At 43.5% G+C, this 19,445-nt stretch overlaps 1 protein-coding gene across 1 annotated transcript; it reads right to left on the reverse strand.

Moving 5' to 3' along the window:
- CANX (calnexin) lies at nucleotides 1–17,961 on the reverse strand. The gene is made up of 15 exons (XM_086470775.1): nucleotides 17,929–17,961; nucleotides 9,864–10,052; nucleotides 9,324–9,397; nucleotides 8,756–8,814; nucleotides 8,271–8,412; nucleotides 6,914–6,995; nucleotides 5,409–5,601; nucleotides 4,320–4,509; nucleotides 3,466–3,579; nucleotides 2,827–2,983; nucleotides 2,289–2,504; nucleotides 1,770–1,889; nucleotides 1,528–1,666; nucleotides 1,291–1,382; nucleotides 1–664 (listed from the first exon to the last, which is right to left on the reverse strand). Exons 2-15 carry the CDS (start codon nucleotides 10,047–10,049, stop codon nucleotides 611–613), a joined length of 1,818 nt encoding a protein of 605 aa, XP_086326901.1. The 5' UTR covers nucleotides 10,050–10,052; nucleotides 17,929–17,961; the 3' UTR covers nucleotides 1–610.
- Nucleotides 17,962–19,445: the final 1,484 nt, after the last annotated feature.

Genomic DNA, 19,445 nt, shown 5'->3' on the forward strand with positions numbered 1-19,445 from the left:
AAAAAAGAAAGGTGATTGGAGAGTTTCACTACTGGTTTCCCCATACACCCCCCCCAGTTCTCTTTCCTTTCGAGGGCAGAGGGGTTGTCAAAGGCATTGACAACTTTTCTTTAAACAATTATCAAATTTTAAGGGATATAAAGACATTGGTGCATTTAGGAATTTACATATTTGTAAAAAAACCTAGTTATAAAATTGTGTGTTTACCACCTAGCACTTTCAAGATTCATTGTTATTTTTCACTAATTAATATATTAAATTAAGCCAAGATTTGAGACCGGAAAAGTTCTACCAATCTACTTAAAAACAGAAAAGAATATTTAAAACCAAAAATGAAAAGGTTAGTTATGTTACATTCCAAAATCCACAGCCCATTATATTAAATGCATTCTTTCTACAGGAATGATGTTCTTTAAAACAAATGATTGCAAATATTTTACTGCTAGACACTCCATTACATTGGATAGTGTGACTGGAACCTGTGGATGGTGAAATCTTGAGGTTTGTCCAAGTTTCAATGTAAGGTGTCCAAGGTCCTCTCCCAGAACCATGTTTGAAAACAACAACAACAACAAAAAAAAAATCACAGATCAAGTTCTTATGACTTTTTTCAATCTTTCCTTGGCTTTCTGTTTCTGGGTGATCTATTCACAGTTTCTTCCTCCTGCAAGAAAGTAATCTGCATAAACATCAATGAAATAAAATCTGAGAACACCCTTAAAAACCATTTTGAGCGAACTTACAAAGAATAATCTACTTTCAGTTCTACGTTATACGTTAGGATTTAATTTTTTTTAAAAGACCTACTGCTGTTACTACCCTTCCTTTCTCTACACATGGCAAACACAAATCCTCTTGTTTTCACAGCGGATGTACACTGTTTGCTGAGAGTACTCAACAGCTTCTGCTGCTGTGAGAACCCCTTTAACTTCAAGCAACACTCCACCCATTTTTAAGTCGGCCATTATGTCAGCATGGAGCACTTAAGAGGTCAGATCCTGACTGCATACAAAGCTGCACAAGGCTTTTGCCTCCAGAAGGTGCGTTCCACACAATCCCACTCCTCTCACAACGCAGGGCCTGTGGCAGCGCCTTTAGCAAGGTGCCCAACTCCTCTGAAGCTGGCCACAGCAACTCCTGTTCCGCAGGGCGATTAAATTTTCCAAAGTTCTGACACTGGGAGGGAGTATCACATGAGCCAAGTTAACTTAACGCTTTAGTCAGGCTTGTTCTCCATGACTTAAGGAAAAAAATGCACAAGACTTCCCTCAAAGATTAAGCAGTTTTTACCTCTGATGCGGGTTTCCTATCCTCTTCCTCCTCCTCTTCCTCCTCCTCTTGACTAAGATTTCCTATGTCAGCATCGCTTTTCTGCTTCTCTTCTAAGGAGAAAAAAATAATAATCTCATTCTCATTTCTGACTTATCTTCAGTTTACTATTAGCTTTACTCCACATCTGCCAATCCTGCTGTTCTAGTCTACCAGAGAGAAAACACAAACTGTTTGAAGATTATCTAGTTCACCTACCTAGCTTTTCCTCATTTGCTTCCTCCTCCTCCTCCTCCTCTTCCTTATCCCCTTTGTCTTTTTCTTCTTCTTTCTCCTCATCCATCACATCAGGCTGAGGAGCATCAGTCTTTTTGTATTCTGCAGCACTTGGCTGTTTCTAAAAAGAATCGTCAAAACCATGCAATTATTTGTGACATTAAGGCACATTGTGGGGAATCTTTCTAAAAATTATACTATTTATTATCAGAGGAAATGCCTACCTTCCCAGAACAGCAGAAAAGGACAACAAGGAACACTGGCAAAGCCACAGTGAGGATGTAGACTACCCAAAGCCAGGGCCGCTCTTCAGCAGCTGCCATCATCTGGCCCACAACACCAGGCTATAAGATTTAAAAAAAATCCTGTCAAATTTCATCCCATACAGCAAGTTGTAGCAGTTAAGTTTAAGCGACAGGCTTTTCAAACAGGCTGTTTGCAACTTTCAACATTGTACTTCGTATCCCAAAGCTAACCTGCAAAAGTACTTTTTCCATAGTTTACAAATTAAGAATTAGGCTAAAGTTAACAGTCCAATTGCCAGAGCAAAAACCTCACAAAAGAGCAGTACGTCATCGCTACTTACGGCAACAATTACCATATTATAATTAGGAATTAATGTTCCAATCTGGTTTACAGCAACCCCCAGCCTTGGCACATATAGGTATATATTGATTGTGGGAGAGAACAGCAACAATGCTCCTACTATTCCAGTCAAGCACAGTTAAACCTTTATTTCTCACCTCTGCAGCACCATCAGCTGCCTTCTTCAGTCCCCATCCATCACTGGCCCAATCATCAGCCACAGCCCTTTCAGTACAGATGATAAAGTTGTCAAAAAAGATGTCAGAAGTCATTGACCACAACTCAAGTCCCACAGCACTGAAGGGAGTCATCCTGAAAGGTTCCAAGTCTTCAAAGAAATCTGGGTTTGGGATCTTCCTAGGTTTCCATATACCCTAGGAAAGATAAAAGACATTCAGCCTCACCTGCTAGAATACAATCATTTTTCAGCCCATTTTGAATGGAGAGAAAGACCAATCCATTGCACTTAATTACAGGGTCTATGGGTGCAACTTAACAGGTTTTGGGAATCAATTTTCATTTGTGCTACAAAGACGTAAAGCCAAGTAGGAAAGCACTTTCAACCTATCCACTTGAAACACCGTACAATCACAACAGTACCGGTATTCTTAATTACACCTGCTGAATCTAAGTAGTTCTGCTTTTTTTGAAAGAAATACTGCACTGGCCAGCAGTTTAAGCAATAAAAACACCAACCTGATAGTTCACGTTATCAATCATAGGAGGCTTCCATTTGCCTTTGTAGTTGGGGTTGTCAATCATTGGTCGCTGCCAGGTACCACAGCCAGGGGCTGTTTCACACTTAGGATTTGCGATCTGAGGTGCCTCCCATTCACCATCCATATCCTCATCCCTGAAAAGGGAAATTCAGTTTTGAAGTCCACCCCTTGCCTTTATACAGAATAAGACTTGGACAACATCCGATTTGTGAGAAAATTAAAATTGCTACCATGAAATGGAGATACCGAAACTTTGTATAGCATAGGTCTGTAAAGACATTGCAGAAGGAAGGAGGATTTCAAGAAGTAGCTTGGAAGCACAGAAGCTCAACAAAAGCCAGTCCCTGAGCACAGCCTCCCCTCCCAAGTACAGCACAACTGCAAGATGATCATCCCTGCCCCATCCAGATTACAATCACAGAAGAGCTGAAAAGTGCACAGGTGAATGCAAGAAGGTGAGACTCCTCAGACCAACTTTGCCTTCTACTTTTGAAGCAAGGTAGCCTGAATCGATGACTTTGTTACTGAGCAATGAACTAGCTACTCTTACACTCATAGAAGCCAGTACCAAAGCCATGAAATACTTGCTGTCAAGTGCAACAGGCAGTGAACATACCAATCTTCAGGCTTCTCAGCATCAGGGTCTGCTACATATTCTGGCTCATCATCCAGCCAGCCCTCTGGTTTCACAGCATTTTCATCTGCAATCTTTGCAGGAGCATCCTCATCCCTTGAAAACAGAATATTGTGTATTAACACACACAACACAAAAATTCTTAACCCCAAGGCAAGATTCTACAGACTCTGAAGAAGCCCACTGATCTAGACAACCAGCCAGCTTCAGTTCTGATAGGGTAAGTGTAACACCATGATTTCAGAATTAAATCACCTTGTAATTTGTTACCCATACATGTGCCTCACCGCACAGTCACAATGCCAACTGTAAGGTAATACTACTTATTTTTTAAAACCAATCTGGAAAGGGCATATTACAGCAAATCCCATAGTGGTTGCTGCAAATACACACCTGAGCTTTAAACTGAGTCCATGGTTCACAAAGCATAGGTTCAAAGACAGAAACCCAGTATCAGTTTCTTATTTAGGATGTCAGATATTTCAGGCACACGTAACTATGCATTACACAAAAAACTACAAACATCTTACAGTTATACCTTCTGCAGCTCATCTTTTGATCTCATCAAGGATGAAAGCATGAGCTAGCAGAGCTGTTTCAGTAAAACCTTTATCTGTGGCCAGCACAGTAACACAGGAGCACTAAACAGTAATTCCCAGAGGACAAGGATCCTCTCTGCCTTTGTCCAAACTGCTGCTCAGACGCCTAAACTGATTGTGTTTTGATTACAAGGGTGAGACTCAAAATCTTCTGCAAGTCATCTGAACAAGACTTTTTGATCAGGACCAAATTATCAGGCCAAGGTCTCCCTCAATTCCACCCCTCCATCAGCTTACCAGTCATCCGGTTTAACAGCATCTGGGTCTGGGATTTTTGGTCTCTCATCCCAGTCCTCAGGCTTCTGGTCATTCGGGTCCTCAATCTCTCGGGGTGGATTCACAGGAGGAGACATATCATTTAGCAAATTCCCACTGTTGACAACCGTTTGATCAACCAGTATTTCAAAACTATTATCAGGATTCAAGACTGTAAGGAAAAAAGTTGATGTAGCAGTTACACATACGACACAAAGCACGCATCATAAAGTATCACTCATCCCCACTGCAACTACAACTTCAGCATTCTAAGCTATCACCTACCCAGCAACTATTATATAGAATTGTTAAGAACCCTTCTCCTTATGCCAAAGTATAACTAGTGATGATGTACCACATCCCACCTTGTGAGAAAGAAGACTCATTGCAGGAGTCCTCCTTTAAAAATGTTAAAAGCACAAAGAAGCTCATAGAGCGATTTACCAGTTACCACAGCAAGTTGACTTTGGCACTGTAAGTACTGCTTTAGTAGTAAGAATGTATGTATTCACATTCTACTCAAGAATAAGACTCTCTACTACTGATTCCAAGGATTTTAATCTCATTCCTTTATCCATTGCTGCCTTTGTAGTAAGAAAAGCTAGAGAGATCCTCCTGAGTACTCCCCGAAAGATTTTAGTCGTAACTAGTAGACCCGACACTGTATTTCCAGAACCACTGAGTTTGTCTGGTACTATGAAAGTAGCAAGAAAATCTAAAGCCTAGCATACCCCAAATTACTAGGGGGCAGTATTCAAGCAGTTTATAAATGTCAGTAATTATTTGGATACACTTAGCATATCAAGTTACTCACAACTGCTCTGAAATTCAGTTCTCCTTTAACTATTAAGTTCAAGGTCTCGTGACCTTTCTTACACAAATCAAGACTTCTTGCAAGGAAGGAATAAGCCTTTGTATAAGGCCATTTTTTTGCATTCAGAGCTTTCAAGCAGTTTAGTTGTATGGTGTGTTGACACAGATATTCAGTTGTTCATCCGGCTCATTTTATGAGTCTTTGATTCAGAAAACACAGCAGTAGTTATTAACATGCATAGTTAACAGTCACCATACTTAGAGTATAAAGATGGGTCTTCTTATCGGTAAAGTAAGTCTTCAGGTCTGCATCTGGACGCTTTGCATGCTTCTCCTCATATTTGCCGGTCTTTGGGTTCTTGTGCCGGAAGATGAAGTGCAATTTGTAGTCCTCTCCACATTTGTCAGGACCAAACATGATTGTATATGGAGTTTTGTCATGGAACTGATCCTTTAAAAACAACGCAAAACTTCATTCCATTATTTTGAAATACAACTTAAGTCACCGCCTGGCATAAGAGCTCCCAATTCATTAGAAATTATTCTGCAACTTGGGTATCAAGCCAGTGAAGTACCCACACTAAAGCTTGCGTCAGGAATACAAACCTCTTCAGAAAACACCAGAAGCATCCCAGCTACTCGATTTTGCACCCTTTGGTCTCTACTTTCCAGATGGAAAACAGCTATTCAAGTGTTATCAAAAAGGTAAGTGTGACAACCACAATGTTTAAGTGTACCTCTGCATTACATTAAAGGATTTTAAAAGCTATCAATATATAAATACCAGTTTCTGGTAATAATGAACAACTAGCTAGTGAGGTTCTCTCACACAAAGCAATAAGCAGCATTAAAAGCAAAGTCAAGTTATGTTTAGTTTACACACTTATAAACTGGTGTGCTGTCTCAACCTGAAAGCTAACTGGATATAATAATCTCACCATTGAACACCGCGAGCAAGTCTAATTGTTCTTGCTAATGTCATCTTAAAACTCAACGCACATATGAAACTGGTTAGGCAGTCAAGTGGTCTGCTGGGTGTCTTTCATAATTTGGAATCTCTATTAATAAAACAGCTCCAATGCGACTTCAGAAGGGAAGGAGAAGGATAGGTAACCTATTGTAAAAGGTACTTCCTATGAAGTCTAGGAAGATAGGCAGAGAAAATCCATAGGCTACACAAGCCTATGCAAGGTGACCCAGCAGTTAAGCTTTCTCTGAATAGGCTAAACCACTTCAGGTAGGTATAGCACTGAGAGGAGAGAAAATTACTCTTAATCCTTAGGAGTTGTAGCATGGTCTCTTCCAAGGGTCATTTATGAAGCAAATGGTTCTATATAGCCAGGTATGCAGCTGAACTTTTTTTTTTTTTAAGTATACCCAGTAACTCACAAGTGGGCTCACATGTCAAAGGCAAGGCAAAAAGTGCAAGATGTATTTTCAGTTATTTGCATTAGTTTGGTTTAGAAGATGAAACATGGAATCTGTCTTTCGGGTGACAGTTTCCTGAGAAGGCTTCTCCTCACACACTAGCTACTCATACCTCCTCCTTGGTCCTAGAACTAGGGAAATCTGAAGTATTGCAGACTTTAGTAAAGGTCTAGAACTGCTCAGCTACTAGGAAACTTGAGAGTTTTCACACAAGAGGCCAGAAACTGCCAAGTGCAGAGTACTTCGGAGCTCAGGCCCTAAATAGGCCCCACTGCCTTTATTGAAGGGGTTTCTTTTCTTTCACAGCTAATACTCAAAGTAGCAGCGTTACTCACCAGGTTCAATTCAGGGGTTTTTGAAAGCAATTTCACATAGGCCCCACCACACTCTATTCCATTTTGGAAGTTTACTTCATACCTAATTTTAGTTTTGGACAAAGAAGGGGAGAATATGTTATACCTTGGGAAAAATTACTTCTGGAATACACAATTAAAATTTTCAAGTACAAATTAAGAGTAAAGACTGTTTTGCTGTCATTTGCTTTAAATCACATGCCCAATGAGCATTAAATACACACACTGCACTCTAAAGACTAATCAAATATTCATAAGGGCCTGAGAAACAAGAAAAACTGATTTGAAACTCAGAAACAATTAAAGGAATTGAGTGGTGGTCTAGAAGTAGAGAGAAGGAAGAAAAAGCTTTCCAATATGCAAGACACTGCCACAGAGATTAAGGCAAGCCAATTACTCTCCCCACAGCTACTATGGCAGACAGACAACTCATCTGCAAGACTACCAAAGCAACAACTGGATCCTAGGAGAAGCACCTTTAGGGTTATAAGCATACAACAGTATATTTAGGGATGCCAAGGAGTCTGAAAATGGCAAACCATTTCTGTCAGGGATAGGCTAAGTATGCTTGATCCTCTCTCAATGCCAGCAGCTGGAGTAGATGACCACTGGGATTTATTTTTAGCCTTGTATTTTGAGCCAAAACTAAACAGTCATGCAAAGCAAAGTGACCGATTCATTATCTTGTGCAAATACGAATTAGCTTATTCCTTGTTTAAAACTGATAGGGTAGGTAATAATCTACAATTCAACTGTTCTCACTGAATGATTCTTTTTCCTCTCGACCTGCTAGTCTAACATACATGCAAGCAGACTCTTCTACAACAGTCATGGCCAAACAGAGCTAGGCAAGCTGTTCATCTTCCATGACAGATGAACGAAGACAAAGGAAGGAGGAAATGAGTGCATCTTTACCACTCTGCCCACTCCACCTTGGAAACTGGGGGCAGTTTATTGCATAAGGAAGTGCACTGACCTACATACAGACCCAGCTTTTCTCCAAAAGGACAAGGCCCCTCACAATTAGCAGTACAAAAGTCAGTTGCCTGACCTTGTTACTACAATTAAATCAAGTGAATTGAAGCCCCGAGACAGGTTACGAAGTCTGCTTTCACAGACTTCTCTCCTTTTCAGGCTTCAGAGAGACCCACGCTGCTCCGAACTTCCCACTGTGGGAATATGGCTTGCTATTTTACGCTTACTTCAACAGTATAATAACAGGCTACAGTATCTTGTGCCATCTAGACCCCCAGTCAACAAAAGCTCAGTTAGGGAATTAACCTCAGCTTGCTACCATGTCACCCTTGAATAACAGAACACAAAGTCATCCTTTACTTACTGTATAATAAGGGGTTTGGTATCAAATACAAAAGGCTTTGAAAGTTTGGATGAAATTGCATGATGCTTGGCTCGGGTTACCAATACAAGCCCCTTGTCTCCAGGAAGTTTAGTGTCCTTCATGTCTTGGACTTCCCATTTACCTGGAAAGAAGTTAACCAAATGTTATCAAAACTTCAAGACAGTCTTTGTTTAGTCCAATTTTGAACAACATACCCTATTGGGTGTTTTTTCAGAACACAGAGTATCTTATCAAGTTATAGCACAACATTTTCACTAAAAATTATTCTAACACGCCCAAGAGGATATTTTGTCTAAATCAGAACTACACTTTATATTCTTAGCCAGGTATATAAACACTCCTCCCATTTTCTTCAGTGAATGGAATTTTAACTGGGAAACAGAAAACAACGGCTTGCACCTCTTCTTCAGCTATGACAAAAGACATCAGAAACATGTATCACCCAAAACCTGGGTTGGACTCACCATCATATTTGGCAATCTCATCATCTGTATCATCTTTTTTCGCTCTGGAAAGGATCCATCTAGAAGACAGACATCCAATGCCTGAAAAATCGTACTTTTTTTCCCCACTAAAAATCCTGCCTTTAAGATAACCCTTGCTGTCCTATGACTACACCCCAGTGTCTCAATCCCCCAAGGAGTTTTATCCCCAAGTCTGCCAAGTTTTCTGCATTTGCTACTTCCCACCCCACCCCTAAAGCAGGATCATAGCCTCAGTGCCTTACTTTTCTTACAAACACAACAGCAGTACCTCACCATCCTATCACTACCTGAAGAAAGCGAAAAGTCAGACGATTAAAACATTACACATGTACAGCTCACCTCCCCCTTGTTACTAGAACTCAAGGAAATACTAGATTAGCTCAGCACTTTTAACAGCCAGCCTCATACAGTCGCCACTGTAATCCTTGCCAACCACTGCCCTTTAGATTCAGTTTTGAATAACACAGGCTCTAGCGAGGGTTTCGTGGCCTTCCACCAAAATTTTGAATTATTTGCCATACTGAATCATCCTTCAGATTTTACTCACCCATCTAGAGTTCCTTTATCAAAGGACTCCACAAAATACACCTCGCCAGTTGGGACTGGGGGCCTGTAGGTAACCTATTGGAGAAGAGAGGCATTTATGCACCTTTCAAGGCACATTCTCTACTCTAAAGAAATACAGGCATATACAGCTCACATTCCCCCTCTACACTCAAGTACAGCTTACCTGGAACAGCCTTGCAGCATAAATACAGAAGTTACATAAATATTGCTGCTTGTGCCAAGCCATTGTGCTCTTGTCTGCAAGTAAAATCAAAGTATGTATCTAGCTGGAAACATTAGCATTAACTCCTGATAATCACATCACAGATTTCAACGGTGGATCCAAGTTTTCGGGAAGAACACAGGGGACAAGGGAATAGGAATGAAGCAGCTAGACTCAATTCCAATCCCTCCTCCCAGATAACTTCTTTAATAACATCACAATATATTAAGTGTTAGCAAAGTAAAGACAACTCTGATCACTTACATTAACCACAACACAAGCAGTAATTCAATTTTTAAAAGAAGTTCCATGCCAAACCTTTGGAGTTGGAGGAGGAGTGCTCGTTTCAGACTTTGACTCTTCTACCTCCTCAATGCCATCATCCAACTCGTCCTCAATATCAACTACATCGTCGCCATCGTTGTCATCATCCATATCATGCGCCTGGACAGCAAGAGTCCCAAGAGCAAGCAGGGTCACATACAGCAGCCATTTCAGCTCCATGATCTGAATAAACAAGACAGGGCCAAGACATTAAGCCAGTGCTGCACACAGAGTGAAGCATTGCTTCTCGGTACAAAACCGAGCATCCAGGACACCAGGTGAAGTGCCTTGTCACACCACTAAGAAAAGTGCAAACTTATCCTTCCAGCTCTTATTTACTGCATCTGGCTGGTTGAGACCGCTGTAAAAGCTGGAGAGGAATACCACCTAAAACTAAAGTATTTAATACAAAACAGACATTAACTGAGTGGAGGACCATGTGTGCAAGTTCCGCAGATCACGCTGCACGAGTGTCGTAATGTTACTCTCCCCGCCCCCCCCACAGTCCAAGAGCAGAAGAGCAGACACGTGTACACAGCACCACAACTCACCTACCTGCAAAAGCCTAAACAGAAAACCTATTTCTTGCTAATGAAGGACTTTAACTGCATCATGCAGAAACTGAAATTCCCATTCAGTTCAGGAATTGAAATACAATGAGCTAGCTCTTTCAAGCAGTGAGTAATCTATGAAGTAATCAATCCTCTCTCTCATGTTCAATGTATTTTTTTTTTGCCCTTCCAACTGTGGGACACTGGCATTTTCATTCACCAGGCCCCTTCCCCAGGTTTTACTCTGGAATTACTTCCAACAGTCACGGATACTACTGGCAAATATCCATAAGCAGTTGAGGCTACTGAGGCAGACCCAGAAGAAAATTTCTTAGTATTTAAGACAGTTGATTTGATTCCCCTCTTTCCATCTCTAATTTAACAGGATGACCAAAGAAAAAGAATTATCTGTTAACAGAGGCTTTACAGAATTAAAATGTCACACTTCAACTAATTTATAAGGTGCCCAGCACACTGTCACACCTAAAATACGATAGACCTTGGCAAGCTGTAGCTCAAAAGATCTTGTAAGATAGGTTTCATTTTGACTTTCTTGCTACATGATCACTGCACAGCAGGTTGATACTGAGGCAACACTCCTAGCATGCTGCCCAGTTTTATCTGCCCCCAAAAAACCTAGACACAAAACAACCTGTGCCTTCCTTGCTTTTTCTCCTTTGAATCACAGTCCAAATTTTTCTTCTAAAACCAGAATTTTAACTGAGACTAATATTTTTTTGAAAGCAAGTATAAAACCAAACATCCCCTCCTTCCCTTACACTCCTGCCTTAGGCTGCAGCCCTGGAGACTTACAAACATAACTCAAGCAGAGTTAACAGTGCCTGTAGGGGCATAAGATCACGCTAGAAAACAAACTTTCAACTTTCCAAAGCATGTTTAGGCAACTAAAAGAATTCACAGTCTTAAAAGGTTTATCAGCACTATCCAATGCTCCAAAGCTACGTTGCGTACCAGATCTACCGTTCTTAGATTATTCTTTAACTCACTCCTAATGACAGAGGGGATGTTTTAAAACTGTATTTTAAAGACTTGTGCTGAGGTCATGTCCAGTTTGTCACTACAGCAACATGCGACTGCAGCCAGTTTTCTAACAATAGTGATGGCCTTAAGGATTAGGGTCTAAATGCACGCTCAAAGCCCGCCCCCTCGCAGTCCAGAACACTGCACTGAAACACCCCTGAGCCAAAATGACACCATTCACAGCACAAACAGCTGACAAAAACTTTCAAGTGCTGTTACACAGGAGCAAAGCCTGTTTGCTTAATGCACAGCGTACAGCCAAAGCTGAAAACGGTTACAGACCTCTTAGCAGCTCACAGCTCTTACTGCTAATGTGGGAACCACAATCCAAAACCAAGGAATGAAAACTGTCAAGCAGACACTAGTAACCTTGGAAGTTCACATTCCTCTTGCACAGGCAGCTGTTCTCTGAATAAACTCATGCCCACCAGCATAAAAACAGTACAGAAAAACAAGAGCTTGAAACTTTGTTTGAAAACGTGGTCTTTAGAGCTCCGGATGAGTCCTGTGTGACTGAAGCAACTACAGACGAGATGGCACAAGGACACCTTTTCAAGGGAAGGGTTGAATTTTGTCTTACCTTACCAACAGAGCCTCAAATACATTTTTAATAGATGTAAATTCAGGAAGATTTTACCCCGAGTTCTTCAACCGCTTTCAAATTATATTAGGCAGGTAGAATGCCCACATCATGACTTGGAAAGTGGTATAAGGAAATTAATCTTAAAAATACAGTAAGGTTAAAAATAAGCAAATTCTCTGCTCTCCTTCTAAGAGGAAGGAGTTTCTGCATACCTCTTCCCAAGCCTGTGCAAAGTATATTAATGATTCAGCACGCAAGTAATCCCTTAAGTAATCTCACCACTGGCCAACCAGCAATAGTTTTGGTGAAAGAATTAAACTATCCCCTCTAACTTCCATGCCAGTACTGACTCCATATGTAATAATTACCTACTTCACAACCCCACCTCAACTACAACCCTGCAGAAATATTTGTCAGCAGCAAATGGACTTTGGTAAAAGCCAGCACGTAAGTGGCAAAGCCGCACAGCCTCATATTGCAGGCAAGGCCGCTCCAGAAATTCTCCTGTCAAAGCATCCTAGTGAAAACAGACAATTCTTCCAGCGACCCATGCAGCAGGGGCAGAAGCTATGCCACGCTGTACATCTGTGCTCCTGTTACAGCCACAGGCATCTACCCTGTAGGTCTACATTTGTCAGTTAATGCTCTGTCTGAATTTGAGGCCTCATCGAACCTCACATCAAGGTAGAAGACTATCTGTTCAAGTTCCCAAGCTTTTTTTTTCCCCCTCTCCAAAAAAGCTAAAATTATGAAAAGAAGCTAATGCAGTTTCACATCCTTGCCTCTTTATAATCATTGGCAAGCAGCATTCACAAGTTTATATCCCTACAGAAAGCTGTTTAGGACACCTCCTACATATTAAATCAGTCCCAAATTCAACATAAGCTATCATTCACACACCTTGAGTACAGACTGGTAGCATCTCCTGCCACTGCCAGTTGTCATGCCAAGCTCCTTATTCTGTTAATCTGTAACAATACACAAACTAACCCAACTACAAGAAATAAAAGACATCATGTTCTCAGAAGAGAAACTGAAGTGAAACACTCATTTTACTTCTCTCCAAAATGGATGTACTGCTACAGGAGAAAATTTCGGCTTCACACAATCCTTAGGAACACAACATAAACATGATTACGCTCTAGTAAATTAGGTTATTCCTAAACAGACGATAGAAAGGGAGGGGAGGGGGGAGAGAAAAAACCCTCAGGTTTTATATAAAACAGGCGTAAACCAATTTTTCAGTGAAGCCTTACGTTGCTAGCAACTACAGGTGTTCAATTAGTCACCTAAAATACAGTCTAACCTTCAGACACACAGCCTCCTACTCTGTTATGATCCGATTTCTCCCTTGAAGAAGTGTCCGATTTCCAAGGAATTATCATCGTTAGCCATTTTTGACTCCGCCTGCACTTCCCTTCTTTAGGTTTAACTGTAATATTTCTGAAGGTTAGCATATTTCTGATCATGCAACTGCCAAAAGGCTTTAACAAAGGAATCCTTTCATAATAGGCAAAAGCTTCTGACGTCTCCATCCTACTTCAGTGCAACGCTCATTTTCACCATAACATTTACAGCTGACATTTAAGCACTGTTCACCGGATTGTCAAAAGGCTGAAGCATTTTCCCCTGGAATTTACAGGAGCTATAGCAGAGCACTGAAAACAGTTATCTGGAAAGCTGCACTACAGAGACTTTATTTTTTACAAAGTAAAAACTAAACCAAATTGGCATGAGATTCAGAGATAGGATCTGCTTCTTGTCATAGAAGTAGGACTTAAAATGTAGGGCTAAGTGATTGCCACCTTTGGACTTCAAGGCTTTCAAGGAAGTCATGCAGCTTCAGAGATTCATTTGTATTTAGAGTTCACCTTTCACTGGGCATAAAGGGAAAAGTTGTTCTTAATTATTGGCATGACACTGGAAACACCTGACCCATACAGCAGACAGCTGTCACCTTCCTCTCCAACACACTCATCCTGGAGAAGGACAGACAGGGAAGGGGCCCGCACAAAGGATGTTTAAGTCCTTTGCTACCACACTTCCAGAACATACTGTTTAGAGAGTAACTTCCCTGTCAGGTCAAACAGAGCCTGCAAAACCAGTTTAATCATCTCCTTGGTTACTAATCTATTTGAGTGGTTCATCAAGCCAGTTCTTAGCACTGCATATTTCAGAACATAACTACATTTGAATTGCTACTGGCTATCTAGTTTACTACTTTGTTTTTTAACGAATTAACAGTCAGATGAAATGGGTCTTATTAAAAATAAGTCACTATGAACTACACCTCAGCAATTTAACTGCAAGAGCATCAGTGGTTTCTATTTCAGCAGCACCTGAAGTGACAGCTGAATTTCTTAAGTACAGAAAGAGCAAAATTTGATAGCAAAGTCCTGTGTTCCAAATACTAGGTTTCAGTATGGTATTTAGAGTGGAAGCACACCAGTAAAAACAAGCACAATGCATCCTCATGCAAGGCAAGAACTAGGGAAGAAAAAAATTTTAAGACACAAGAAAATTCATCACAAGACAAAAAATGCAAGGAGACAAGAAGAGAAAGGCTGAGACACAGATAGCCATTTCCCCTCTCAAATGAGCTTTTTATGGTTTCTGAGCAAAGGCTGGGCTATCCTACCTGGTAGCCCACTAGTTTCTTAAAGCCAGAACTACTGAAGAGCAGAGGAAATCTCTTCTGCCTCTCACAATCCCTCTACCTTCCACATCCTGGCTCCTCTGCGGTGCCAGGGTAACTGTTTACACAGCCTCATGATGAACTAGCAGCTGGTTTAAGATGGCTCGAAGTCCTTCTGCCGTGCTATTTTAACCCTGAACCAATACCCCAGTCCAACCCAGCATGCAAAGGCAGAAAGAGTTGTAGTAGTACAAGTGAAAGTACTGTGAGATAAAGTAAGTAGCCAAGGATAAAGGAAATTAAGCTGTTGGCAGCAGAGTCAGCTTAATGCCATAGTTTCCAGTGCAGTTCTGTCATCTGCACTTGCCTAAGACAGACCTGTCTTTAGGCAGACTTGGGAGATCGACACTCTCCAGCAAGGCTGCACAACTGTGTGACCAAACACTGTAATTTCAGCAACCAGGACATTACCTCACCACCCCTCTATGAGCGATATAACAAAATTATGATCATATATATGCAGCAATTCATATGATGCAGACAACACTTTTTCCCCTTAAAAGCTGAGTTTCGCAGTAGACAGCTTCCACCATCGTGAAGATTCTGCCTTTAACATCATAATGAACAGCAGACAAGGCTAAACTAAAGCTGCCTTGCTTACAACAGTCCAGAGGCAGGAGCTCAGTGTTTGTCATCCCCCCCCATCCCCCCCCTTTCTTTTTTTAAGGGAGGGGGTGGCTAGGATACACTGCTGCATAAGATTTGAGGAAAGTCTCCTGGAAAGGATCAGTCGAACCTCTCCTGGAGAGCTCAAGGGCCCCACAGAAAAAAAAGCTGGCTTCTGTTTGGGTTGTAAGGAGCACAAACCAGGCAAGAGAACAGGTGTGAAAGGTGACAGGAAGAAAGTTTGGTTTTAATAAGCATTTCAAATACGCCAGTTTCCAAAAATAATGTGCAACAGTGCAGACACAGTGAGGGAGAAAACACCATGTACCATTTGTCAGCAAAGGAATCGTTCCTACAGAACTGGAAGTCCTTGGAGGGCAAAGACAGAACTGCAAGGCTTTTTGACCACAAAACAAACGCGCTGCTAGGAAAACTACATGAGGTGGAGGGAGATCTGGAGGTGCCCCAAGAACTTTCAGATCATCATGCCTACAAATCAGTTCAAGTTTGCCCTGCTACAGAATTGATTCCAGCAAGAACAAGCTGCCATCGTGATCACTACTAGAGGCAGAAAAATGAAAGGCAAGAAAAGGAAGTAAAAGGCAGGGCTAAGTACAAGTCACAGTGTATTGTCAGTAAAGTATTTATTAATTTACTTATGGGGAAGTGGTGCAGCACATGAAATGAGAGGCTTATCTAACAGAAGCTGCAAGGTTTCTTACTGTTTCTCATCAGGCTTCCATTCCTAGGAGGGCAGCTGATACCAGGAAGCAGTTTACATCTTACACACAGCTTGTGATGTTGTCTGTGAATTGTACAAGTATTCCCTTCATAATTTTTTTTTTAAAAAAAACCCATAAATACTGAGACTTAATATAAACACAAAATTTAACCCAAAGCTTCTCCTAGTTTTGTTAAGTGTTTTGTATAAGCCCATGTAACATGGCCAAATCAACAGTAAGGAAGTTTTTGAAGTCAAGTGCATCAGAGCGAACCTAGAGTAACATATTTCAGCCTGTATTGAACCAGTATTTTATCTGCACTATCTCATACATTATTATAGTTCCACTATCTCCTTGCAATATTTTAGCAACAACCCAAACCACAGCAGGTAAAATCTCCCATAAAACTTGTGTGTCAGCTATACTTACTGACAATGCTAAGCAAACATACTGCATATAGAACTACATTACATTCCTAGAGACCAGCTTTCAGACACCTAACACACTCTAAATAACTTCCAAAATGAGTTTTCCATGATGCTCTGCAGAAACACTGCAGTATTAATTACATTAACACTAATAATAATAAAGTCTGGACCTTTACTATTACTACTATTAATACATGCCTGCTTCCCTTCACAACCAAATCACCTGCAGCATTTCTCTTTCTACAGCCTAGAAAGTTCTCAACCACAAAACTGCATGTGAAAGTTCACTCTTTAGAATCAGTGCAGACAAGAAAGCAGCAAGCTATGCATGCTTTAATTCAAAGGTGTGGGATTTTTTTCTTTTAAAAGCACACAATACAATACTCAGCCAAAAATGAGAACTGAGATGTCATTCACATGCTATTTTGAAGACACCCAACAAAAAAGATATCTGGACAATAAATATCAAAGCATGTGTTTTAAGTCCCCAAAATTCTCAGACCTTGCTGCTGCAGTCTCCTCATCTGTACTTCAGCTTTGGCCACCCTCGCTGTCAGATTACCACATCTTCCTCACCTGTTGGGCCCTCCCGTTCAGTGCCTTGAACACCCCCTTTTCCAGAGACTTCTACTTCCCCTCGCAGAGCCCCAACCAGGCCACACTCTCCACACCCACCTCCTCTTCCAGCTTTGCGGGGCTTCCTACTCATGGCAAGCTTTTTTAGGCAGCTCAAGACCATTTCCACACATTAGCGGCCGACATTAGAACGAGAAGCCAGACAAAACCCAAACCACACGACAACGAACACCCCCCTCCAACCCTCGCCTCCCTCCCCCTGAGAAGCCGCTCCCCGTCCCACTCCATCGGGGGGGGGGGGGGGGGGGGGGAAGGAGGGCGCAACTAAGCGCCCCATCGGCCCCGCTCCAGCCGCGGCCCTGCGACAAGCCGCTCCCCAGCCCAGAGGTCCCAGAACTTACCAGAAGACCCGCCGCTCCACGTCAGGCCTCTCAGAGGCCTACGGGGGCCGAGCGGGCGCCGGCGGCGTTTACAGCAGCCCCGTACCCGCCCTCAACACGCAGGGCCTCCCCAGGCATGGCCGCCCCTCTCGCCTCCCGGGGGTCCCCGCCTCCCCCCACCCCCGGGGGGGACCGCCGCCCTCCCCACCCCATGGCGCACGCACGGGCCCCCCGCCACCCACCACACCCAAGGCCCAGCAGCATCCCGCCGGGCCCCGCCGCCTCACCCCGGGGCTGCCCCCACCGCCTCACCCCGCCAATCCCCCGGCATGCCTCGCGGGCGGGCTCGCTCCCCCACCCCGGGGGTCGCGGAACCGCCCCGGTAGTGGCGGTTTGGGGGGGGGGGGGGGGAGGCGCACTCACCCGCCGCAGCCCCGCTCGCCGCCCCCAGCCTCCCCTCCCCGCCGCGGCCCTCACCTCCGTCACGTGTCCGCGCGCCCAGCGCCCCCACCGCCCGCCTATCTACCGCTTGACAGCCCCACCCCCGGCCCACCGCGCTCCGCCCCTCTCATTGGCGGAGAGCGCGCCCGTCCGCCCGCCCCTCCGCCAGTCTTATGTCTTAACTGGCTCTCACCACCGCCGCTCAATGTCCCGCCCGCCTCAAAACACGCCCCAACGGCTCTGCCCTTCGTGGAGCGCTGTTATTGGTTGGTGGCTTTGCAGGAAGTGTTGGGTGATTGGTTAGTTGAAGAGAAGCCGTTGAAATGTGGGCGGGGACCCAGCGGAAAGAGGGGCGCTGCGGTGGTGGCCGGGGCGATGCGGGCGGCGGGGGGGGGGGGGGCGGCGCGGCGCTGGGGCACCGCACACCTTCACGGCTCTCCCCCCCACGCCGGGACGGTGGCGCCCCGAGCGGCCCGGTCGCGGGGAAGGGACGAGAAGGGCCCTCGTCCCGCCTCAGGCCCTGCGGTGAGACCCCAGCAGCCGGCCCTGGCTCTGCCGCTGGGGGTGCGGTGGGGGCTGGCCCGGTCCGGGGAGGCCCCTGCCTGTCCCAGTGCCGTGATATTAAACAGCGAAGTCACCTTTACATCTGCCTTGTCGTTCTTTAGCTCCTTAGAAAGGGTTTTCAAGTTTTCTGGCCTATTCAGAAAATTCCGTGTATCTGATATTTTTTGCTCAATTACAGCTGAAAACTGTAAAAAGCAACGCAGGCTCCAGTGCGTTTAGAACGTGGCAGTGCTGCTCAGGCAGCCGCTTGTTTAAAGGCCTTGTTTAATACTAGAAACTTTAAGCTGTGCTGTATTTCCAAAATTAGCATCACTACTTCTGTAGAGGTGAAGTACAGTGTGAATGCTCAACGTTTGCACAACCGAATGTGAACAGAAGGAAAGGGAAATACAGAAATAACTGTCCCTGCCGTGCTGACTGGGAAGGAGAGGTGAGAAGAGGTAACTGGTTTGCATGGGAACGTGCGAGTAACTGTCAGAGCAAGTTGAAACCTCAGCAGGCCCCGTCTCCTGCTGCCCATGTACAGCAGCGTGAGGTGGCAAGGAACGAGGCCCCGCAGTAAGGAAAGCAGCCCCTATCAGTAATACCACTTTTAGGTTGTATCTGAGGTGCTCCAGCTGAGAGCGGTTAAATGGAAAGCTGTATCTTAACTACCCAGTTTAAAGCCAGCTCCTGTGTGGTCTGCGGGCTGCAGCCTGTTCCAGCAGATAGGAGGTATTCTGTAGGAATACCAAATTCAGTATTGCTGGGGGGGCGCGAAGAAGGACAAAAGGAAAGGGGTTTTTTTGTAAACATAAATCTGTTTGGAGTTGATGCAATGAGTCAGCAACATAAGTCTCCCCACAGAGAAAATTCCACCGCATTAGGACAATGCAAGCAGGGCCCCGGCGTTCAGAAATAAGGCTCAGCATAAATGAAATCAGCAAATCCCTGTTTACACTGAAGTTTGGAATCAAACGCTCACATTTTTCCAGAAAGCCACCAAGCTG

This window comes from Leptosomus discolor, chromosome 10 (assembly GCF_034619465.1).
Source record: "Leptosomus discolor isolate bLepDis1 chromosome 10, bLepDis1.hap2, whole genome shotgun sequence".
In the NCBI taxonomy this organism is placed as follows: Eukaryota; Metazoa; Chordata; class Aves; order Leptosomiformes; family Leptosomidae; genus Leptosomus; species Leptosomus discolor.